General features: G+C 39.9%; 1 protein-coding gene across 4 annotated transcripts in view; it reads right to left on the bottom strand.

The window, feature by feature from the left end:
- The window catches only part of TTC1 (tetratricopeptide repeat domain 1), a 33,816-nt gene that overhangs the window by 4,667 nt on the left and 2,862 nt on the right, over window positions 1-26,287 (bottom strand). For all 4 annotated transcript variants that reach the window (XM_006766306.2, XM_006766308.2, XM_006766307.2 and 1 more), the window contains exons 3-7: window positions 12,254-12,314; window positions 11,057-11,169; window positions 6,760-6,796; window positions 4,727-4,875; window positions 1,435-1,489 (exon numbers count right to left, since the gene is read on the bottom strand). In XM_006766306.2, coding sequence (XP_006766369.1) covers window positions 1,435-1,489; window positions 4,727-4,875; window positions 6,760-6,796; window positions 11,057-11,169; window positions 12,254-12,314 — 415 coding nt within the window. The remainder of the gene's footprint in view (window positions 1-1,434; window positions 1,490-4,726; window positions 4,876-6,759; window positions 6,797-11,056; window positions 11,170-12,253; window positions 12,315-26,287) is intronic.

The raw sequence follows: 26,287 nt of genomic DNA, 5'->3' as shown, positions 1-26,287 counted from the left end.
CAGGAAGTCTAGCTCAACTAAATGCACTTACTTTTTGTGGGGGCTAAAATAAAGCATCAGTGTTAGGAGAGAAACGCTCTTTTTTGACAAAAGAGAATCTCCAAAATAATTTTTCTGCTCAAACATGGTGTAAAGTTTAATTAAAGAAGTAAATTGAGAAAGCCTTTTGGGGAGAAACAGGGGAAGGCTCTAGAAACTGCCAGTCTGAAGCAGCTCTCCCTGGAGCCTGTGTCCAGCCAGCAGGGCCGGAGGGCTGTGGATCGCCTAGCCCAGGGGTGGGCAAACTTTTTGACTCGAGGGCCACAATGGGTTCTTAAACTGGACCGGAGGGCCAGAACAAAAGCATGTACTGTTGATATTTGGCTCTGTTGACTAGTTTTCTGCAGCTCGCGAGCCACGTGTGGCTCTTTGGTCCCTTGAGTGTGGCTCTTCCACAAAATTCCACGTGCGGGCATGCACATACAGTGCAATTGAAACTTTGTGGCCCATGCGCAGAAGTCGGTATTTTGTGGAAGAGCCACACTCAAGGGGCCAAAGAGCCGCGTGTGGCTCACGAGCCGCGGTTTGCCGAGCCGCAGTTTGCTGACCACTGGCCTAGGCTAACGGGCTCTTCTCAATCAGCTCTCCTGTCAGTAGGGAAATTTGTTCTCATTCTCTGGGTCCCAACACTGACAGCTCATAAAAGGCCAAGCTCAATTTATTATAAAAGATTTTTCCTTTAGGCACATGTGATTGCATTATATTAAATATAAGTCATGTGACAAATTTAGAAAATATTTGTAAGGAAGACCCTATACTCGACCTTGAGTAGGGAAACATCAGGTTATAAGCAGAATATGCTGGGCGTCTAGACTGTTCATGAGAGGGCTTCTCTGATTCCAACTATAAATCTGGCAAACAAGAGAACTAACTAAAACATGGATCAAAAGAATCTATTTGCCCTGCCCTCCACTCACAGCCTTTTCCCCACGTCCCCGTTTACTCCTAATCCCTGTCTTCTCACGAACATCTCCTCAAAGAGACTCAGTTCATTTTCAAAACAGAAATTCCCTCAATTCTGCCATGGTATTGGCTGGTAGTGACTGCATCCTAATGAATTTAAAGCCTTAAGCTGTTTACTCAGTGAAGAAACTCAACTGTTTTCATGACACTCATGATCTGAAATACAGGTTGGTGGTATCCCAGTTTGGGAACTGTGTTTGCATTCTTATAGGCAGGGAAATTTTCAAGAAAAATAAAAGCAGTTTGGGTTTTGAAAAGCTGACACCCTCTGTAAGCCACAGTGCTCCTCCTGGAGTGAAAACAGCTAAGAGCTCACTAGCCCCATGGAGCTGAAATTAAAGGCCCAGAGGTTGTTTCAAACTGTGGTGCTATCCCTGGGACCCACACTTCCCAGATCCTTATGGTCAAGAGAAATAAGGGAAGCAAACTTACCTAACATCTCTTCCTTCAGTCTTTCATTTCGTTCTTCAATTTGCTTAGGTAATCTCTGAGGGAAAAGAGGAGAAACCGGGATTGGTAAAAAATCCCTCAGCTTTATTCTGAATTTGAGAAACATTAAAAACAAATGTGAATGTGAGATAAGGTAAAGTACAGATATGTGATATAAAATAAAAAGCAAGTCTTTGTTTGTGGGTGAGCCACACGAAGATAGGAGTTTTGTTTGGTTCACTGCTCTATGTCCAGTTTTTGGCAACAGTGGCCCAAGGAAAACCTCAATAAAGATGTGACCAAACATATACAAAAAAAAAATGTCTGAAAGGATACCTACCAGAATTTTACAATGGTAGGTATACTTAGGTGGTGGGATTATGGGTGATATTTTAAATATTTTTGCTCATTTATATATTTTTTACCTTGAAGTCCTTTCTTTAAAGAATCTAATTTACTGATTTTAAATATTTTTGCTCATTTATATATTTTTTACCTTGAAGTCCTTTCTTTAAAGAATCTAATTTACTGATTTTAAATATTTTTGCTCATTTATATATTTTTTACCTTGAAGTCCTTTCTTTAAAGAATCTAATTTACTGAGAAAGAATCAGATCGATAATGGATGTTTTTCAACCTTGGCACTATTGGCATTTTGGACCAAGACATTCTTTGTTATGGGGGTTGTCTTGTGCACTGTAGGATGTTGAGAGCAACCCTGGTCTCTACCCACTTAAGACGTCAATAGTACCATTCCAGTCATGACAATGTCTCCAGACACTGCCAAACGTCCCTGGGAACCAGATCATTCCTAACTGAGAACCACTGATCTAGATTAGAGTCTCCTCTGGTCCCTTTTAGCTCTGTAATTGGCCCCAAGTACTCTGGGATTCCAGTAATAACTATTATAAGAATTAAAATAAATTATTGATACATATAAAAACTAGCATAAAAGGCTTCCTTTCACAGAAGGCTTAAAGCTAATATGACAAGGATAAAGGCTACCAAGAATCTGGCCAAGGTTTTAAGTATTGCGTTTCGTCATGTCAAAGTTAGTTGATCTTACCACCATTCAGAGATATGTTAAGAGTCAAATAAAGGATTAAAACTGGTTTCAAATTGCTTATGTATTTTAATTATCCAAACCAGGCTGTCTCCCATTACTCCATTTCTAGATAAATAAGAGATCTGTTATTATGGAAGGAAGTATGTATAAAAACAGATCAAACCACCTAGGATATTAATGCGAAAAGATCAGTCAACACTTCTCAGGTTTGCTCGGTAGAATAATCGTTCCAAGAGATAAGTGAGAAATCCTGCAGAGCAGGGCAGACAGGAAATAGAAACAAGTGAAGGAATCGGCAGAAGGCAGTATGGAGCAGTGTGGCCAGCAGTGGGATGGGAGAGCTCTAACCAGATGGTGCATGCAGGAGTTCAAGAAGAACCCGGTATGTCCACATCTTCCAATTTTTATTTTTATTTTTTATTTTTTTAAATATATTTTATTGATTTTTTACAGAGAGGAAGGGAGGCCTCTAGTCCTATATAATAAAAGGGTAATATGCAAATTGACCCTGATAGCAGAACGGCTGGGAATCATCCACTGAGCCAAACCGGTTTCGGCACACATCTTCCAATTTTTAAAAAAATGTATTTTTATTGATTTCAGAGAGGAAGGGAGAGGGAGAGATAGAAACACCAATGATGAGAGAGAATCAATGATCGGCTGCCTCCTGCACGCCCCCCACTGGGGATTGAGCCCACACCCCAGGCATGTGCCCTGACAGGGAATGGAACTATGACCTCCTGGATCATCAGTCGACACTCAACCACTGAGCCACACTGCCCAGGCTTTCCTATTTATTTTCAAGAAGAGTATGCTTTGATTTTTATCTAGTCAAATCTTCCCATTTTTCAATGTTGACAAGTGGCCTCAATTAAAAAAAGAAACAAAAAGCTGGCTTAAACAAAACATGTCTGTAGATCCCCACCTCCTGTCTGCTGGCCCATGTTCTCCCAGGTGGGGCTCAAGACAGGCCTCTCCACCCGAACGGCTCTCTGCAGAGGGTGGCAGTGAAGAGAGCTGTTTAGTTAAAACCAGGTTTCTCAAATTGATTTGAACACCATTATTATGGGGTAATAACATATGCACATCCAATTCAGTAGTATATCCTTTAGAATATATGCTGCTCTATGCATTAGGGACAATCACAGAGTGGTTTTAAAGGTAAAGTACAAACCTGAAGTTATTTTTAAAGTGGGGAAGCAGTAACATTTACCTAATTTACAACTGACATGAAAATATTATAACATCTAGCCCAGTTGGCATGGCTCAGTGATTGAGTGTTGACCTATGAACCAGGAAGTCATGGTTTGATTCCTGGTCAGGAAACCTGCGGGCTGGATCCCCAATGTGGGTCATGCAGAAGGCAGCCGATCAATGATTCTTTCTCACCATTGATGTTTCTCTCTCCCTTCCTCTCTGAAATCAAAAAATATATATTTTTTTAAAAAATTATAACATCTAGAAGCAAAAGGAATGCAGTGTTGGGGATAAGACTAGAAGTCATTTTAAGAAAGACAAGAAGGTTAGTTTAGGATAGCGGTTCTCAACTTGTGGGTCGCGACCCCTTTGGGGGTCAAACGACCCTTTCACAGGGGTCACCTAAGACCATTGGAGAACACATATATAATTACATATTGTTTTTGTGATTAATCACTATGCTTTAATTATGTTCAATTTGTAACAATGAAAATACATCCTGCATATCAGATATTTACATGATGATTCATAACAGTAGCAAAATTACAGTTATGAAGTAGCAACGAAAATAATTTTATGGTTGGGGGTCACCACAACATGAGGAACTGTATTAAAGGGTCAGGGCATGAGGAAGGTTGAGAACCACTGGTTTAGGATCTCTTTAATTGCAAATGTGTTAGGGCTATGACAATAAGTAGAAACTTGGTGACTGAATAAGAAAAAGGATGACAGGAAACCAGACCTTCCTTACCTACAACACCAAGCCTCACTTTGGTCTGAACTGTACTACAGTGCACGAGACTGTCCCAGTCCAACAATGAAGTAAGATTTCTGTCTGCCCTAGAGACGAAAGGTTTATACAGGTAACACACTGAGAATGGAGTTTAAATGGTTAATAGTGAGTCTCTGGCTACCACTTTCAAGTTCTGTTGCCCATATATTGTGATAGGCTCCTCAAAAGTATAGAAACGGAATGCAGTTGTGTCCCAAGAATGAGTAGCAACACAAGGAAAAGAAGAAAAGGAGGTTTACCATACAAGCTTCCCTGGCTTGGTGCACTGATGGGTCTTTTTCTAGAATGGTCTTGTAGTCTTCCAGGGCTTCATCGAGCTTGTCGGTGCTCTCATATAGCTCCGCTCTCCTCAGCAGGGCCCTGATGTAACTGGGGTTTAGCTGAATGGCTGTAAAAGGAGAAGGGGTCATTGTTACCATGAAGGAAAAGGGCCTATACATACTTGGGCATATCAAGTTTCTTAACCCTTTGTATGATGTAAGAGTCTATAGACACAAGCAGGATGGTTTCTGTTTTGGACACGTGGCAATTAACTGGTTAATCAACTATCATTCAGGGGCTAAAGCAGCGGTTCTCAACCTGTGGGTCGCAACCATTGGAAAAACACATATAGCATATCAGATATTTACATTACGATTCATAACAGTAGCAAAATTACAGTTATGAAGTAGCAACGAAAATAATTTTATGGTTGGGGGGGTCACCACAACATGAGGAACTATATTAAAGGGTCGTGGCATTAGGAAGGTTGAGAACCACTGGAAATGAAGAGCCATTTGTCCAAGGCTATACCTGGGGCCAGCAAGCTTTTTCTGGAAAGGGCAAGACTAAAGATTTCAGGCTTTGCAGGACAATCTGTCACAACTACTCAACTCTGCTATTGTAGCATGAAGCAACCAGACAGTGCCTGAGCAAACAAGGCTGGTGTGTTCCCATAAACCTTTACTTACTGACGCTGAGATCCGACCTTCATATAATTCTCATGTGTCACAAAATATTATTTCTCATGGATACTGGTTTAACCAAATCCAAACACAAATCTGGAAAACACTGTCTTCCCCTTCCTCTCATTTTCCTGACATGGCTCCTCCTCTTTGGATCGCAGCTGGAAATGACTGTTGTCCAGTGTACATCCTGCTAACCAAGCTTACACTTTTCTCATCATTTGGTTACAGAGAAAGGAACTCTGAAAATCAGCAGTTTGTTCCTAATTTAAATTTTTCAAAGCCACATATCACACTCAGATTAAGGTTAAATTCCTTCTTCCAAACAAAACTACATTCAGAATTAGTTCCAGCCCAAGATAGTAATAGATCAGAAGTAGTTAGCTACATTCTAATGTAGCATAGTTTAATTCAGATACTAAAAAGAAATATAAAATACAAAGAAAAGAAAGCCCCAGTAGAGAGGATGATGAATTAATGTAAAGGAAAAACAAAAACAGAAGAGAGAACTCATGCTTACTATGAGAGTTGGACTAGACAGCATAAGGTTCTTTCTAACCCTATGGTTTTCTCAAAGAAATTATTATCTAAAGAGAGGAAAACAAACAAAAATACAAATTACGAAGAGTAATAATTAGCTAGTAAACCCATGAGTAGTAAGATGCAAGGGAAAGTGATTACGTATGTTCTCCATACCGAGCTGATTAGAAAGGTAAGAAAAACGCCCATCAAAAATTTTTTGAAAACAAAACAACAGTCATCCTAAGTCTAGGTGTCTCTAAGTTGGTGGGATGGAAAAACCCTGATAGAACTCAGATAAAAAGTGGCAAAGTCTTGATTCAGTGTGTGGAACCTGAAAGGGTAATTAAAATGATGGCAAGTAGGTTTAGAAGAATTATTACATGTGAAGAGTACCAATTCCCAACAGAAACTGCCCCTTACTCCCCCAGCCTCCAAACACACAGATCCAGATGCCCTGATAGCAGCTAAGATCTTCTGTTTCAATTTCAAAGTAAAGTAATTTGGACACTATAGGACATAAATTCTGTTCCAGCACATTCTGCTGCCAAGGTAGCTCTGAATTTTTCTTCACATATTTATTTATAAGCCAAGATAAACGGACTCAACTATCCATTCAAGAGCACACTTACACTACGGTGACTACAACATAATACCGCTGAGAAGGGCTAAACCACAAAGCTGCTTCTTTAAAGGCCTCAGAGGAAGCGGGCAGGTACAGGTGCACACCCGACCCAGAGCCTCTCTCTGCTGGTCTAGCTGAGGTGAGGCTCTTAATGTTAACAGGTAACAAGACCAAAAAGTTGTACCTTTGCTGCAGTCACTGATGGCCATCTCTTTCTTGTCCTAAAAGGAAATATAACATTAATACGTGTCACCCTGGTTCTGTCTTAATGGTCCAAAGGCTCAGTGAAAAAGCTGATCATTAATAATTGCTTATGGGGATACAGAATGCTCTTCAAAGAAAGCATACAAAAACATGCAACTTACTTCCAAACTAAAATTCAAATATGGTGACTTGAAAGTCTTCTGCTAACAAAATATTCAAGTAGCTTCTTCCTAAATATCTTAAAGACTGTTGTCATGGATGTATTTGATTTGCACAATGCTTTACGTCAAAATGCTGATACTGAGAAAACTTTGTGATCAATAAACAGGGCAATGACTAAAATATGGATAACTGAATTAATAACCCTCTTCTTTGGCTAGCTGACCCAAAGTAGGATCTTCTAGAAAGTATACAAATGGTATGTCTACAACAACACAGTGTGGCTTGTCATGCAGTCTCAGTTAAAACCTCAACGTATCCACTGATGAAACAAAGATACACAACAACCTACCAAATGAGACCCCTCACTGACTGAGCTGCTGAATCGAAAAGCATGGCACAGCGGACAGAAGACCAATGTCGAATGAACCTGACTCTTGTTCCAGCTCTGACACCAACCTGCTATTTAACTCCCCAGTTCTAAAATGTCTATTTCCCCCAATTAGTATTCTACAATATTACAGAAATGTTAGTTCAAATAAATGTTCAACAATTCTGTAATAGCTACTGTAGCAAATACTAAATATTTTGTAGACTATTTTAGAGCAATGTCTACCAAATTGAATTTTAGGATTTAATTAAAAACAGTTCCAGGATGGGGAGTGAAGGCTGAATGGGTGCAGGGTGTCTTCCTGGGGCCATGAGAAAGTTCTGGTACCAGATGGTGACACAGTTGCATAAGATTTATAAATGTATTTAATAGAACTAAACTATATGCTTTAAAAGGTTAAAACGGTCAATTTTTTTTTTATTTTATTGATTTTTTTACAGAGAGGAAGGGAGAGAGAGAGAGTCAGAAACATCGATGAGAGAGAAACATCGATCAGCCACCTCCTGCACACCTCCTACTGGGGATGTGCCCGCAAACCCAGGTACATGCCCCTGACCGGAATCGAACCTGGGACCCTTCAGTCCGCAGGCTGACGCTCTATCCACTGAGCCAAACCGGTTTCGGCAAAACGGTCAATTTTTAAAAATATATATATTTTTGTTGATTTCGGAGAGGAAAGGAGAAGGGAGAGAGAGATAGAAACATCAATGATGAGAGAGAATCATTGATCAGTTGCCTCCTGCATGCCCCCTACTGGGGATCGAGCCCACAATCTGGGTATGTGCCCGTGACTGGAATCGAATGCAGAACCCCTAAGTTCGCAAGCCGATGCTCTATCCACTGAGCCAAATCAGCTAGGGCTGTAACAGTCAATTTTTTGTCAGGTGCCTTTTACCCACAATAAACACAGAAGGTTCCAGAGTCATCTGGAAAACAAGGCATTATATCTCTTCTAATGTTCACAGCAATTCACATATTAAAAGTTCACAGAAGTCTTGTAGTAAAGAAATCTGTGTAACTTTGTATAAGTCAGTATTTCCCCAATATATTAGCTTTCTATAAATCCAGGACTCACAATTTCATATCTTAAAGTTCTGAAAAGGAGTGGCTCTTTACAACTGATGTGCACATCTGCTGTGATGGTATTCTTTGTGCCCCTAAGTAAGCCTTATTAAGCTGCAGTGCGTCTTAGGAACAGTTGACGCCTTTGCGGACCGGGAACAGTGGCCTTTTACTGCAGAATCCTCTGCTTCAGGCTGAGTCTGCTAACAGCTCAGGGGACCCAGGTGTTGCCTGCTGCTTAGAGTGAAAATCTGCAAAGTGGGGTATGTGGAAAAAAAAATCAGAACTTCTTTACCACACTTCCATAACTTCTATTAGTCTATATACATATTTAAGTCGAAGTACATAATATATAAGGAATGTAGTTTCAAAAAACTTAATCTGCTCTTTTAGGGCTCTGTCTCTCTTGTGGAGGCAGGCACAGACCTGACACTCTGCCCTCAACCGCCTGCCTTTTCTCTCTCCAGACATGAAATGTAAAGCTTGGCCGGGCACATTCAGTCAGGGATGCTAAGCCTGCAAACTTGCCTTTCAGAAATTCTTCTTAAAGCAGTGAACCCATCACCTCCGTGAATAAACTCAGAATATGGTCCTTAATTGTTCAAATGCATTAATCCTGGACATTTCCAAGTTACCAATTTTTGAATCTTCTTAAACATATCAAAGAGTGCAACTTAAAAGAACAAAACAATCACCCACCCACCCCACTGGCAAACCTATCTTTTGTAAAGGAAATGGTCACAGAGCAACTCTCCTGCGTTCTCCTCGCATGTGACAAAGACCACACATTGCCCTAACTCAGAACCAGGTGATTATACTAGCCCGAGCCTAGCAATACCAATAACTTGGCAACTGGGGAAACAAAGAATCCCAGTCCCAGGAGCCAGATGGACATGGTGCATTTCCTTTGACACTGAAGGTGCCCTCGATTCCATTTAGCAATGACAACTTCCAGTCTGAGAACGGGACAAGATGTCTCCAAGAAGCAAAAGCAAAATAGAAGAGTTTTCCAAGTTAGGTGTGAGTTCTGACTGATGCTGGATATATTAATGAGTAATGTTTAAATACACTTAATTATTTTTATTTCCCCTAATATGTCTGTTTATATACTCTACAATTATTCTCTAATGACACATGCATCACCCCAAACTACTTCACTTTGGAGACTGAATCCAATAATAAAACAAACCAAGTTCTGGTTTTAAAAAAACAACATCTTTCTGCACAACTAAACCATCCTGGATTTCCCTCCTCAGTTCTTTTAGGCAGCATACCTGGTTATCCAAAGAGACTTCGGTAGCAGCACTAGAGAATTTCAGGCAATGTCAATGAGAAAGTGACATGGATACCTGATCTAAACAAATAAAAAGACCACTCTGCCCAAGCTAGGGCTTGCTTCCGGTTGCATACAGGTATGTTACATAACCCACTCTTTGAGCTTTGGACACAAGTAGCCATAGTTAAACAAGTGTAGTGCTTTTTAAAAACTCCTTTCATTTCAATCCAGCAAAATCTATGTTAACTAAATAGGAAATCAGACAAATCTAACTTTTAATACCAACATGGTACAAAAGAAATACAACTACATTCTATTCTACATTCACCCTGCTACACCAGGTTCTCGAGCCTTTAGAAATGCAAAATGTTCCTGAACTTTCCCTGACTCCTATCTTGCTGTTAAAGACACCAATCATTCCAACTGGTGGACATTTCTCTCCACGTCATACTTTCAACAGGAAAATGAGACCCTCTGGAAGAAGCATCTAGAAATCCCAAGTTTTAACCAGTGTTTCCCTCGGGTCTTTATCTAGACTCCCAGAGCCTAAAACAAGCCGCTGTAGCTATTCCAAGCCACGCGCCACTAAGGTCTTTGCTTCATTAACCTTCCCTAGTTTGGTGGAAACTTTGCCAGTCTTTTTTCTGTAAAGTGTTCCCTCAGCCGCTTTAATGTGGAATGTTAACAGTAATCTGACTCAAGCTTTAAAAATATGTTTCTATCTTTCTTGTGCCCTTTATATCAGGGAAATATATGAGCAGGAAAAGGGAGACACCAACGTTAAGGCCCTATGTGAGTTTTTGGAGAGAAGCTATCCTACAAATACACTGCAAGTCCGTGTGCTTCTTAAAAAAAGAAAAGGTCAGTGTTGTGCTGGGCCGGCACGGCCATGGCATACTCAGCCCCATGTTGGGCGCCTTATGTGCCACGCCAGCTCCGCCAGGTTCGGTGACCCTGAGGGGGACGCTGAAGGATTGAGAAAAGACAGACTAGAGAAGAAAGCTGGGTCTGGGTGGGACGCTGTCCTCTCTGATGGAGAGCTAGCGAGAGTGCCACGGACTGCAAGCCATGCCTTTAATTTATAGCCAAATGCCACGAGACAAAGTAAGGGCGTGGTCAAGATGTTTACAACATTCTCGTGTGTTTCGATCCTACTCAATTACATGCACCTGAACTCTATCAAGCCCACATCACTCAGACATATGGGGCCACATGTGCGGACCATAGGTTCAAGCTTACAACTATAGCTGTTGGCTATAACTGTGCTGGGAGCGCTTTGCCCTCCAAGCTGGGACTTGCACGTGGCCATGAGAGGACTGTGCCCTCTCATTAGTCCGAGGTTTGAACCTGTCCAAACACAGTAGCCACTTTCCACAAAATGTCACATACCTGTTTCATCCTTGCAGCAGCTCTATTTGAAAACAGAATTGACCTGTCTTTCTGGAAGCAGGATGGGCACATTTGAAGGGCATGGCTGTAAGAACGTTCAGCTTCTATGTAATCTGAGGATAAGGTAAAAGGTGAGAGGTTATTATTTTATTCCTGATAGACTGTCTTCCATAGGATCTCAGAGTGCATAGCCTTCCAGTCACAGGACAAAGGTCTCCAACAGAACACTCCAAATGTTCAGCTTCCATATGGCTTATCAATTTAGTAAGGAGCTTTGAGAGGGGTCTGGGAACTGGACAGATGAAAGAGACTGAAGTCTGGGATTAATGGCCTGTTGACTAAAGACCTTAAAAGAGAAAGTGGTAATAAATTTATATACTCATTGCCAGACAGAATAATCAGGGTCCTAAAGGAAAATTGTCTATTCACACCTTTCTCAGGTTAGAAATACTTAATACTAAAATACAAAGAGATAAGTCTTCAAAATCAGAACCATTAGTTCTCTTAGAACAACAGAAGTGATGACTGATTAAACCAGGATATAAGAAACAAATTTTTAAACCTAAAAATAACTAGGGAGAGATGTTACTACTCCTAGATTTTTAAAGCATCTACCCTTTACGATGTGGCAAAGGCTATCATAAGATCAAACAGTTGCCCAAAGTATCGGAATGAGCCCGACTTATTCCTAAGCCTATGGAGGAAACCCAGAAGGACATGAAGAGCACCTCTCTGCTTACAGCATCCAAAGAAAAAGGCACATGAAAGCGCAGCCCAAGTACAAGCAGGATTCCTCCCTGGGCCCTGCCAGAGCCCGCGGCTGGTTTTTATAGGCTATTCAAAGTGAGGAATGGGGCCCTGGTTTTGCAGCAGTGCAGCAAAGAGCCTGTTAACATTCCAGGTTAGAGATCTCCAAAGCCACAGCTGAAGAGTTTTCCTCCTAATTTCTGGATTTATAGAGATTGGATTATAGAAAAGAAGAACTATGCCTGTGTCAAGAGACACATGGTAACTGGTCACTGTCAGCTGAGAACAATTTGAACCTGGTTAAAAACAATATTGTAAATGCTGGAAGGCAGAATGTATTGAAAGCAGTTTATTTGCTAGTTGTTTCCAAATGTTCTTTGGGGCTTTCTCCAGACTCTACGAAAGAAAAAGAAGAGTGAGAAGACATCAGTGCTGAAACTGTTCTCTTACCTCCTTTCTTAAATTGCTCATTGCCCTCCTCCTTCAGTCTAGTGCTCTCTTCTCTTCTTTTCTAAAAGAGACCAGAGATTGACAGAATTTGTCACAATATTATTGTAAGTGAACCAAAAGGTCAGCTTTCTTTACATATCAGCCTATTTAATAGGCAGCAACTTGACTTTTAAAAAAGAGTGTGTGTATGTGTGTGTGTGTGTGTATTTATATTTATATTTCAGTGAGGAAAGGAGAGGGAGAGGGAGAGGGAGATAGAAACATCAATGATGAGAGAGAATCATCAATCAGCTGCCTTCTACATGCCCCACACTGGGGATCAAGCCTGCAACGTGGGCGTGTGCCCGGACCGGGAATCGAACCTGTGACCTCCTGGTTCAAAGGTCAATGCTCAACCACTGAGCCATGCCGGCCTGGCGAGCAAGTAACTTTTGAAAATTGGGTCAGTTCTATCTAAATCTCCAACAGATATAGAAAAAAACACATAACTACGTGGCTAATCACCAACACATTCTTTTTTTTTTTTTAAATATATTTTATTGATCCTTTACAGAGAGGAAGGGAGAGAGATAGAGAGCCAGAAACATCGATGAGAGAGAAACATCGATCAGCCGCCTCCCGCACATCTCCCACTGGGGATGTGCCCGCAACCCAGGCACATGCCCTTGACTGGAATCGAACCCGGGACCCCTCAGTCCGCAGGCCGACGCTCTATCCACTGAGCCAAACCGGCCCCGGCAACCAACACATTCTTGATTGTGTTTAAAATGCAAACCGTAGGTTTCTTACGCTTCTATCTTTTGCACAGAATGATAATTCAGGTAGCATTTAATTTCTATTTATGCATACTGAAACTAAGCAACACATCCACTGGTATACACACCACTGTAAATTCAAAATCCGGATCTGGTGTTTATGAATCGCATGATCTTGGACGACTTCTGGATCTTCCTGAGCCTTACTTTCTTCATCTAAGAAATGAGGCTTTAACACTTTTATGGACTAATGTGATGATGTACATAAGGCTCCCAATACAATGCCTAGCAAATAAGTGTTCACTAAATATGAGCTATGATTTTTCTGTAAAACAAGTAATTTAATACTTACTTAGCTACAACTGTGGTTTGTGTCATGAAGGAGACACAGGTATGATGGCAGAGTGCATTGTGGGGGGCATGCCTCACCTGCAGGGTCAGGGCAGTATGCTGCCAGCAGGCTAACAGGAGGAAATTTGAAGAGACCCAGATAAACAAATCTCCCTTTTCTTAGCTTCTTCTAACAACTCAGAAATTCACACGGATGGCAGAGCACCCATCAAACTCAAAGGCCAAGTGAATGTTACTCGGCAGAGCAAAGACGACACAGGCTGAGTCTCTGTGCTTCCAGCCCCGATCATCGGGGAACACAAGCAGAACCAGCAGAAGTAGCCCCCCACTTGCTGCCTTCTGACAGTGTGTTTTTTTGTTTGTTTGTTTTTTAAAATAAAATCTCCTTCATTCTTGAGTCTTCTGACTAAATAAAAATTCCAAAGGCAGGAAACACAGCAGGACATTTCACTTACAAGAGAAGCCTGGAGCCTAAATAACTGATACTCTTAAGATTAGAAACCAAAGTGAAACTGTTATGTCTCTGGAGATTTGTAAATATGCTGCTGCGTGCTTCCCGAATGCCTTGTTGTTGTTATACTCCGGATGAAATAGAGCACTTGATGAACCTCAATAAAGAGACTAAACGGTAGGTATACACTGAATTTAATATTTATGGTCTCTACTATGTGCCAGATGCACAGCAGATTCAATAATTCATTTTAAGATATATCTGAAGGGCTATTCTAAGGAAGTAGGAAAAAAATAAAATGGGGGGTGGTGATGGGACTCAAATATAAGCGTAGAAAACAGATAGGAATCAAGGCAGCTCAGTTAAGTCAAGAAGTAAGAAGACACTAAGTGTCCTTTAGCTGAAGAGTCTGGACAAGACAGGCTTGTAATAGCAGCAAATGAATCCTAACCATTCCTCTTTCTTTGCTCCACCCAGATTCAAAGTCTGGATCAGCGGCATCAAATGAGCCAAGTGTATGTTACATGCCTTGGCTCTCACACAATGGAGTGAGGGACATTGAGTACTGTCACTCAAGATTACAAACAGAAAAATTCCTCCAAGTATGAAGGGGGGTTGGATGCGTAAGCCAAGAAAACTCCATAATAAATCTAGTTAAGAGTTATATCAACCCTGAATAGCTAAAACAACCTTGAGAAAGAACAAAGCTGGAGGCATTTCACTATCTGATTTCAAACTCTTTTACAAAGTTTTAACAATTAAGACAGTATGGACCCAGCATAGAAACACACACATAGGTCAATGGAACAGAGCAGAGACCAGAAATAAACCCAAGCATACATGGTCAATTAATTTATGACAAAGGAACCACGACTATACAGTGGAGAAAGGACTGTATCTTCAATAAATGGTGTTGGGAAAACTGTATAGCCACATACGAAAGATCTTGGTGTTGATTTTCTGAATCTGACATCAAAAGCAAACACAACAAAAGCCAAAATAAATAAGTGGGTCTACATCAAACTTAAAAGCTTCTGCACAGCACAGGAAATCGTCAACAAAAATGAAAAGGCAATCTACTGAATGGGAGAAAATATCTGCAAATCATGTATCAGATAAGGGTTGATATCCAAAATATATTTTTAAAAGCTCATACAACTTAATGGCAACCCCCCCGCCCCCCGCCAAATTTTCATTAAGAGAACCCGAACAGACATTTTTCCAAGGAAGATATACAGATGGCCAACAGATATATGAAAAGATGTTCATCATTAGTTATTAGGGAAATACAAATCAAAACCACAATGAGATATCACCTCACATCTGTTAGAATGGCTATTATCAAAAAGACAAAAACAAGTGCTGGAGAGGATGTGGAGAAAAAACCCTCTTACACTGCTGGTGTAAACTGGTGCAGCTTCTATGGAAAACAACATGAAGATTCTTTAAAAAAAAAAAAAAACCAAGAACAGAACTACAATATGACCCAGCAAGCTTCTGGGATCTATCCCCCAAATTTGAAAACATTTATTCATGTACCTCTATGTTCACTGCAACACTTATAATAGCCAAGACATGAAAACAACCTAAGTGTCCATCGATGGATGACTGGATAAAGAAGATGTGGTACATACATATAATGACTACTATTGAGCCATAAAAAAGATGAAACATTGCCATCTGCAACAACATGGATGCATCTTAGAGTATTATGCTAACTGAAATAAGTCAGATGGACTCATGTGGGATATAAAACAAAAAGCAACAAATGAACAAACAAAACAAAAATAAACTCATACTTACAGACAACGGAATGCTAGTTACCAGAAGGGAAGAGAGGTAGGGGGAGGGCAAAGTGAGGAAAGGGGGCAAAATGTATGGTAAGGGAAGGACACTAGACTTTGGGGGTAAGCATGCAAGAGTATACAGATGTTGAATTAAATGTTGTACATCTGAAATATAACATCCTATCTAATAAAAGAGTAATATGCAAATTGACCATCACTCCAATACATAAGACGGCCGCCCCCATGTGGACACAAGATGGCCTGCAGGGGAGGGCAGTTGGGGGGGACCAGCCCTGCAAGGGAGGGCAGTTGGGGGTGACCAGACCAGCAGGGGAGGGCAGTTAGGGGCAATCGGGCCAGCAGAGGAGGGCAGTTAGGGATGACCAGGCTGGCACACCTGCACCCCCCCCCCCGCATGAATTTTGTGCACTGGGCCTCTAGTTTATATAATATTATTAACCAATGTTACCACAACAAATTTAATTTTAAAATTATGAAATAATTTCAATTAAGGTTAAAATAAAGCCCTATAATTATTAGCAAATTCAGTCCATTAATTTTAACACACACATACACACACCATATATCATTGTCCAATAAAGTTCTAACAGTGAAATGAAAAGTTGGTTTCACATTAGAAAATATATCAATGCAAGGTAACAAGTTAAAAGAGAAGATACGTTCTCATGAATAAATGCACCACAGGTCTTAAATAGATTATTTATTTACTAGAGGCCTGGGGCATGAAATTCATGCACGGGGTAGTGGTGATGGGGGGGGTGTCCCCTCAGCCCAGCCTGCACCCTTTCCAATCTGGGACCCTTTGGGGATGTCTGACTGGCTCCTAATTGCTCACATGCCTGCCTGCCTGGTTGCCCCCAACTGCCCCTCCTGCTGGCCTGGTGGTCCCCAACTGCCCCCCCCCCTGCCGGCCTGGTCGCCCCATGCAGTCTGCTGTTCAGTCGTTAGGTCATCCCTCACTAACCCCCTGCTGGCCTGATCAAAGGCAGCCATCTTGTGATAGTGTGAGGGTTAATTTGCATATTACATCTTTATTATATAAGATTTTTCTTTTAATCTTTATTATTGAAAGTATTACATAGGTCTTCCTTTTTAAATATATTTTTTAAGTTATTTCAAAACCACAAATTCTTTAGAGAAGGGCAATTCAAGTTAACAGAGTTTAATGTCCATCTTTTAAGAAATTTCTATCTCTTCTACTTTAATTTGTAGCTACTTTTTGATCTAAATCTGTTCTCAAGTGCCAACTCATCAGGAATGTTCTGACTACTGATGAATCACTCAGCCTACCAGGTCAGGCTCTTGTAAAGTGAGTGTGAGTGCATGTGTGTTAAGAGTTTAATCATTCTTTAGTAAATTTAGAACATTAAGACCCCAATGGGCAAGGCACGCCCAGAAGGAATTACTGATTAAAGGCCAACCTGAGCAGCCAGCCCAAGAAAAGCTCACGGAGTCTTTATAACTAGCACCAAGAGTTGAACTGGCAGAAGGGCTCCATAACATATTTCTATGGCCATTATTCTCAGGAAGGCATTTCATTTTTTTGGCTGACCAATCACAACTCAGTGACCAATTAAGCAGTAAACACTGGAAAGAAGCCGCTGCTTCCACAGATTGTGTAAAGTGAGGATTAATGCAATTATCAATATCATGCTGAACATCTCCTTGGAAACAGCTAAAAATAGCACTCTGAAGAGAAAGCTGCACCATTTCCCAGCGGTGCCAAGAGACTAACTTGATTCCAGTACAAAGACTAGGGTCTATTCTGCTGCTGGAACAGTCTTTTCCCGAAGGATGGCATGCATACTGTGTAATGGTACTGGAATCCAAGGACAGATTTTATAGTGTTAAGTCTTATTTAACATGCTAAGTGCCAGGGGCAGTCACACATAAATGACTGCTGATATTCTTCAGCATAATCAGGTGCAAATCAGTCCAAACTCTGGTCTAATGCAGTTAGGAGACTCTTACAGGGCTCAACAATGCCTTTTAACACATTCCAGAGAGGCCTCACAGAGAAACATCTGCTCTAGAATTCCATTCCATAACAGTGGGAATCAAAGAACTTTACAGGGCTCTGTACTCCTCACTCATCCCCATCACTGAAAACTCAGGGGAAATAATGACATCAGTCTGCACTGTACAATCATCACAGGAACTGTCAAGGAAAACCCCAAAAAGACAATGCCCTTGATAAATGCAGTTTATTTCAACAGTTATTACCACAACTTCAAACTTTTCAGCCTGGTATTTAAAGTTCAGTACAACATACACTAGTATAGCATCTCACTGCTTAAAATCTGCTATCACATACATGACTCATTTGCTTTTAAGACAATCCTAAGAGGAGGGCATGGAAGTATTTAACTATCAATTTTACAGGTAAGCAATCAAGATTCAGAAATCACTTGTTCTTTATACTACATCAAACTTCTATTGCAACCTACTCAACTTCACCTCCTGCTACCCTGTACAAGTCCTCTCTTCTAGACAGACTGATTTCTTTGTTGTCTCTCAAAACTCACCATGCTTAATTTTCATTCAATTCTTTTGTTTATTCAAACAATGCACTTGTCTCTCTTCCATATCTTCCCCTGACTGTCCAAACCAAATTTTCCTAGTCTAGCACAAAATCTACCTCCTCTCCAGGACCACCTTTCACTTCACACATGATCTTCCTTTGAATGCAGACTGTACATAATTTCTCTTCTTTGGAAATTCAATTCTGCTTCAAAAAATGTTTTTAATTGTAAGATAATAAAAGCACTCAAAAAAATTTTGGAATGGTACTTAACGCTTAAATAGTTTCATGGGTTGTAAAACGCTGCACACTCCTTAGACCTGGGCAAGAGGGGCCTCTGTGAAGGCCTTCTGACCACAATCTTCCTCCCATGGGCCCTTTTCAGACCATGCTCCAGGAGTTCCTGCCTACATCTTCCCAGTCCACTTCCAGGATCTACATGGGCCTCTGCCTGGGTCTGTCTGCATGCTTTAGGTCAGTGAATACAACTGACTTAAAGAACTTTACTGGGCTCTGTACTCCTCACTCATCGTAAACTTGGAGCTTACAAGTTTATATGCCTTTTATCACTTTTATATATATTTAAAAATAACCTTTGAGGCAGAATTGAATTCCCAAATTAGAGACATTTTTTAGTCTGCATTCTAAGGAAGATCATTAAATTTATTTTAAAATATTCTCTTAAATAATCCTGCAGTGAGCATGTATTTAACAGACAACAGGGAGAAAGCCAAGAGGTTCACACCAGCAATTTCCATATTGTAAATCTATCAGCAGCTTTCTGCTGCCCCCTGCAGCTTTGTAAAGTAACAGCTACAAATGAAACGTTTAAGTCCAGCATAGTCACCCAGAGACCAATCACATCTAGGTAAAGCAGCGGTTCTCAACCTGTGGGTCGCGACCCCTTTGGCAGTCAAATGACCCTTTCACAGGGGTCGCCTAAGACCATCCTGCATATCAGATACTTACATTACGATTCATAACAGTAGTAGCAACATTACAGTTATGAAGTAGCAACAAAAATAATTTTATGGTTGGGTCACAACATGAGGAACTGTATTTAAAGGGCCAGAAAGTTGAGAATCACTGCGGTAAAGGAAGGGTTGAAAAAAAATACATACTGGTTAAAGGGCTGGAAAATGGAGGCACATGCAACAACTTTCTGCTTGAGTCCAATCTAGGTGGGATGAGAAAACTATACACTGAAACTGCAAGGACACCAGCCCCACAAATTATTCCGAAAGGGAATTCTTCACCATTAAAAAATAAACAAATGCTCAAGTCTTGTTTTCTTTGAAATTGGACATCAGTTGCTTTCCAAATACACATTTGTTTTTTCCACAAATGAAGCCCTCCAGGAAGCCTGGAGGGAGGGTCTCTGGATTTAAGCTGCAGTGGGAACCTGACTCTCATTGTCTTATTCTGCTGAGGAGAGATAAGTGATCTATGAGGAATTAATCCTGGAAATATTCCCTTGTTTTTTAACTCAGAAAAATTCTATTTCCAAAACCTCAATTAATAGAAATAAATTTCCTTATTTTGGTATTGCTTAAATTCTACCCAATAAGTCCTCTTTAGACACTGAGCACATATGTGGATTAAAAGAAAAAAATCCTATTAGTAAACTATTCTTCTGATGTTGGATGCAGTCAATATACCGGTTAGGTCATTACTTCGCTCTGGAAGTTTAGTCATCTGTATCAACCTGGCTCTCTGGCTCCCAAGTGTGGCCACAGTTCTCCCAATATCAAAATGACTTGGGGGTGCTTGCTGACAAAGGAGATATCTGGCTGCCACCCCACCAGCCTGTGGTCTCAGACACTTCTCAAGGCTTTGCACGGTTACAAAGTTTCCTGTGATTCTTAGGCACAATAAAGTTTGAGAAGCACTGAAGGACACTTTACCTCTTCCATCAGCAGGTAATCTAAAGACATTAACTTCCAAATGTCTTGGAGTAAACAAGCCTTATTTCTCCTGGTTTAAACTCAGGAACAGAAATCTAAGGTCCCTTCAGTTCTTAAATTCTAGGATTTCATTTAATCATTTGTCAATAGCATTCATAAACCTAATACTGGTCAACTCTAAGAAATTAATAAATAAGACAATCTTAGTTCCAAAGAAATCCCATTAGAAATGAAATAAAAGGGAAACATAAATCAGAAAGATTTCCCTATGAGGTTAACAAAATATGCAGGCCACTATAGAAAACCAACCAGGAGAATGTTCTCTGCAAACACGCCACTCTAACAGCACTGATAACATTATAAAAATAATGCAATGAGGTAAGGTAGTAGAAACATGGAATTCAGAAGGATCAAGTACCATAGGATTTAGGGAAAATGAGAGGAGGAAAAGGATGGATATAAAACGTCTGTTCTAAACCAATACTGCAATAATGGTTCCTGGTTAAAAATAAAACAGCCTTAAAGGAAAGAATAATCCTTTACTTTCCCAGAGCCTAAGGAAAATGTTTTACAATCCCAGAAGCCATGCGCTCTGGGTCCATGTTCACCAAATAAGACTTTTGTATCCTTTACTTACATGGATCTATGTATGTATCTACTATGTGTAAATGAACACATAGCAACTGGCATTATGGAGCAAACCCATGAAAATGACTAAATCTGCATTTTGCTTACAGATTAACTTCATCTCTACTCTGGCTTATCCATCTGTTTCCTATTGGAATAAGTTTGAAATTCCTTATCACGACTCAGTGTTCCATAGTGAGTACCCCCAATACTCTGTCAAGCCTTCATCACCTCACCCTCCTCCTCAATCACTACTCCAGCTAACTGGCCTGGCTCTTTAATTCCTTGCATGCCAAGGGTATACCAAGCTAATAGTTACCTTAGAGCCTTTACATGTTTGTTAACACATCTGACTCCTTTTTCCCTCCAAGTTTCTGCTGAAATGCCCCTTCCCCAGATTGGCCTTTCCTGATCTGGAATAGTCCTTCCCATCCTCCCAACCCTCCCTACCCTTCATCACTTCATCATATCTTTTTCATACCTCCCAACTAGAAATATACTTATGAGTGAAAAGAAACCCTCTCCATCTTTTTCACCATTGTATCCCTATGGACCTCAAACAATGCCTGGCATGTGGAGAAATGCAAATATTTCTTGAATGAATGAGATAAAAATCTCTATAACTTGTAAGACCAATTACTGGCCCTCATGAGAAAGACAACCATATGGTCCATTCAACAGCTATTTAACGAAGGAAGACTATGTATGTGCAAGGTCCCATGACTGTGGTCCTGAAATTGTTAGTGTGCATATGAATTACCCAGGAAACCCCCACTGAGGCCTAAGAACTTCATTGTGATAAGTAGTCGATAAAAGGCGAGTCTCTTGCAGGATCAATACCACCACAATACAGTATATCCTATAGGTCCCAGTACGATAAGCTTCTTGTGTCATAAGATTATAGCAATAATTCTCATCTCCTACCAGATCTATCCTTTACCTCAGCCAAGCCTTCCAGAATCACTTATTTGCTTCACAGATCTACTACATCGCAAATGTCAGCTAAAATCCCATTCCTCTGGGTCATCATGCCTACATTTAGGTTTTCACAGTTAAAATTTGTAGCTGAAATAAACACACACATTCACAAGTGCTTTCCTTAAGAGATTTTGCCTGTTTTACCAAATCATAACTGCCTTCCTCTTCCTTAATTCCTCTTGGTTTATGAATTCTGCTGAGAACTCACACTCTTGAGCCTAGATTATCTTCTCAGCCATCGGTCAAGTCGAGTCAGCTTGAATAACAGACTTAGGCTATTAACCAGTTAACTGCTACGATATTTTGAATTAAAAAAGGCCCACCACTCGTGTCTATAGACACGTATGGCATACAAATGGTTAAGAGCCTCATGCTCTACTGCCTGAGTCAGCTGGGCGCCTCAGACTTTGGCTATTGATAATTCTGCCCAAGAGAGACATTCAACAAAATACAGATGTTATGATAGCACTTCTTTCTCAAATCCTCAAACGTTAGTTTTATGTGCTTTCAGTAAAAAGTCCATCTTGGTTGTCAAGAATCAATTTTTATTTACATTCTCAAAATGGAATAACTTTTGTTGTTGATTATAAATGTAACACATGCTGACTATAAAAAGTAACTATTGCAAAACTATGTTAAAACCCCCAAATCAGACCCCTCAAAGCTACCCATTTTTCCTAATTTGGTGTATATACTTCCAAATGTTCATGTATAAGCATATTTTCACATAGGTCTTTAATTAAAATGAACCATCACTGATGTCCTAAGACCTAACACCTTCCTTGTGTCTCCTCTACGCTCAGTACTCACACTGAACACTTCTGTGACTAGCGTTTCTCCCACCCTGGGTAACTCCAACTCTATGAGGACCACCAGCTGATGTCCTACAATTTAACTCAACTCTGACACTACCTACTTGGAAACAGCAGCAGATCCCACAGGTTAAGGGGCTCAGTCCCCACAAGACTGACCCCACTCCACACCCACTTAAGATGCTAACTTTAAGACCAGGATATGACCTCTGCTTTTGACCGTCTGGCTCTAAATTGGAGGTTCCCATGACCTAATCCTCAGTTTCAATTAATTTGCTAGAGTGGCTCACAGAACTCAGGGAAACAATTTCCTTACTACATAACTGGTTTATTATAAAGGATGTAACTCAGGAAGAGTCAGATGAAGAGATGCATAGAGCAAGATATGTGGGAAGGGGAACATACTAGTATATGCTCCTGAGTGTGTCACCCTTCCAGCACTTCCATGTGTTTATCAACTCAGTTTTCTGAACCCCATTTTTTTTTTATTTTTAATGGAGGCTTCATTGGGTAAGAATGACTGACCAAATCTTGGGTCATCAGTCATTAACTCAAACTCCAGCCCCTTTTCCCTTTCAAGAGGTAGGGGTGGGTGGCACTGAAAGCTCCAAACTGACAATCAGACTTCATCCTTAGGGATTTTCTAAAAGTCACCTGTTAACATGAACTTAGGTGTGGTTGAAAGGGGCTTGCTAAGAATAAAATACACCTTTATCTCTTATCACTTTGGAAATTCCAAGGGTTTTAGGTACTCGGTGCCAAGAACTGGACAATAACCAAATATATATTTATTACAAATCATATTATCACCCCTACTTAATTCATTTAACACTATATTACAGGCATTTTTCCATGTCATTTCTAAGATTTGGCTCCTTCTTAATGACTTCATTGTACATACTGCATAAATATGCAAAAACATTTAAAGTGATACCCTCTATTTAACATTTCTAGTTTTCCAAAATTATGATGCTGCAACACATCTTTCTATAAACATCTGTTCATATCTCTAATAACTTCCTTAAAATAAATGACAAGAAGAGAATCAGAGGTTTAAAGCTGTGCTGTCCAATATGGTATTCACTAGCCACATGTGACTATTTTAATTAAAATAAAAAATTGGAAAACTCAGTTTTTCAGCTGTACTAGCCACATTTCAAGTGCTCAGCCAGATGACTGTTACTTTTTAATTAAATTTATTGGATGACATTGGTCAGATGACTGTTAAAATGCGGTAGCCGATGGCCAGTGGCAACCGTACTGGACAGTGTAAAAATAGAACATTCCCATCATTGCAGAAGGGTCTATTGATAGCCCTGGTCTAAGTTCATATAAAATATGATACCTATATCCCATAAAAATGATGTAGCAATATTAACTCCCAACATGAGTTCCTATATCCTCTTCTTGTCAATATGAGATCAATGTTCTCATCTAATACATGAGACATGTTTAATTTACATATACGTTATTAAAGTCTTTTCACATTTTTGGGCCATTTATGCTTATTTTTGTTGTTGAATTATCTGAAATTCGTCCATTTTAAGAATCAAGTTTAAAGATATCCTGTTCCCAATGACCTATAAAACCTAACCTATGTGCAGCAAGCAAAGAGACATTTCTTCAACTGTTTTGCTGGTTTCCTAATAATTATTTCACAAAGATATTTATCAAAACAGCGTAAAAAATAGCTAACAGTAGTACTACAGTTAGCTAAAGGCTGTCTGCACTCTCATAGGTTGTGTTCTTACAGTGAAGTTAATGGTTTACATTTCTATAAAATAATGGCTATCACTAGCATATTATTTCTAGGAGATACTGTTATAAATTTTAAAATTAAGCTATGAAAACATATGGGATGATATAAAGTATATAAAATGTTTGTTTTTTAAAAGTGATTATATTTATACAAAACTCTGGAACAGGAAAAACCAACCCATGGGATAGGAACCAGAACAGTGGTTCCCTTGGTTGGTGGGGGCTGGGAGAAGGAATGAATGGTCAAGCACATAAAGGGAGTTTCTGGCATAATGGAAATATTCTTTAAAAAAAAAAAGTTTTTATTGATGTTGATAGAGAAAGGGAGAGGGAGAGAAAGATAGAAACACTGATCAGCTGCCTCCCGCACACCCCTGGCCGGGGATTGAGCCTGCAACCTGGGCATTCCCAGACCAGGAATGGAACTAGGGACCTCCTAGTGCAGTGATGGTGAACTCATTTTTTTGGTTGATTTTTCTTTGTTAAATGGCATTTAAATATATAAAATAAATATCAAAAATATAAGTCTTTGTTTTACTATGGTTGTAAATATCAAAAAATTTCTGTATGTGACACGGCACCAGAGTTAAGTTAGGGTTTTTCAAAATGCTGACATGCCGAGCTCAAAAGGTTCTCCATCACTATCCTAGTGTATAGATCAACACTCAACCACTGAGCCACACCAGCCAGGCAGAAATGTTCTCTTTCTTAATAGGGGTGTGAGTTACATACAGCTGTCAAAACTCAATGAACTGTACAGGACAAAACATAAACAGTTTCACTATATGTAAATTATATTGAATTTTTTTAAAGTTTAAAAGTATGTGCTGTTTAGAATATATAATTGATAGGCAATAAAAATTTTAAATATTTCTAGAACTTAAAATGTGATTTCCTAGCCAGGAGAGACAAAAAGTTTTGCAAATTGGAAATGGGGTGCAGACTATGTATAACACTTGAGCCAAACCACTCAACTGTCAAACCAACAACACTAGAAAATTCACTGTACTATCAGGGCAAATTATATTAAGGCATCAGAGAATTGCTACCATTTAAACATACATATTTTTCTAAAGTCTACACCAGTGATATGGAAAATGAACCAAGCATTCACTTTCTGGAAAATCATTTCCCTAATGTCATCAAATAGCACTTGATTTAATTTTCCGAGTCATTTCTGCTGAGGTAGTTTATGAACTTGACTCATTTTTGCCCTTTATCCTCCTCTACTGGTGGCATACACTAGCACAAAAGCTAACCCATGCATATTAAAACCAATAGATTTAATATCTCGGCCCATTACCAATCTATCATAACCTGTTCAGCAAGTGAGCTCCTCAGAGGCTAAACTACAGGTCTTTTGTTGTTATTAATCCTCACACGAGGATAATTTTTCCATTGATTTTTAGAGAGAGTGGAAGGGAGAGGGGAAGGAGATGGGGGGGGGGGAGAGAGAGAAGCGCTGATGTAAGATAGACACATGGATTGGTTCCCTCCCACATGCCTAGCTGCCTACCGCACACCAAAGCCAATATTATGGTAACTCTTCAAAGGACCTTGCTCATGAGATCAGAAGGATATATGGAGGACACCAAGAGGAGGGGGTCCAGAGGCAAAGAAGCAGGAAGGTGTACATTTTATTAGTATTGGCTTTGTAAGAAACCAGCTAATTTTGTTATTAAATTCTATATTATATTTTCTTTGGCATCAAACAAATCTGGGTTTGAGAATCAATTCTGCCATTTATTAGATGGGTGATCTTGAGCCAGTTACTTTACCACTCTGAACTCGGTTCTCTTACAAAGGATGCTAACAGTATTTGTTTCATAAGGTGTGTTGTGAAGATTAAATGAAAACACAAGTAACATTTTAGCTCAAGCAGCTGGCACATTATAAATGCTTAACAAATTATAGCTACCATTAGTATAGCTACTATCATAGACAATTCCGTTTCTTGAGAACACTATGTAAATGATACAGGCCCCAGAAACTCCCCTCTGTAACCGAACCACCACCAGGATATTCAGGCAGTCATTTTTTGCTAACAAGGTACTAATATAAATAAACAG

Source organism: Myotis davidii, unplaced genomic scaffold (genome assembly GCF_000327345.1).
Source record: "Myotis davidii unplaced genomic scaffold, ASM32734v1 scaffold18, whole genome shotgun sequence".
Lineage (NCBI taxonomy): Eukaryota > Metazoa > Chordata > Mammalia > Chiroptera > Vespertilionidae > Myotis > Myotis davidii.
The sequence above is the reverse complement of the archived record's forward strand: the minus strand, read 5'-3'. Positions and strand labels throughout refer to the sequence as shown.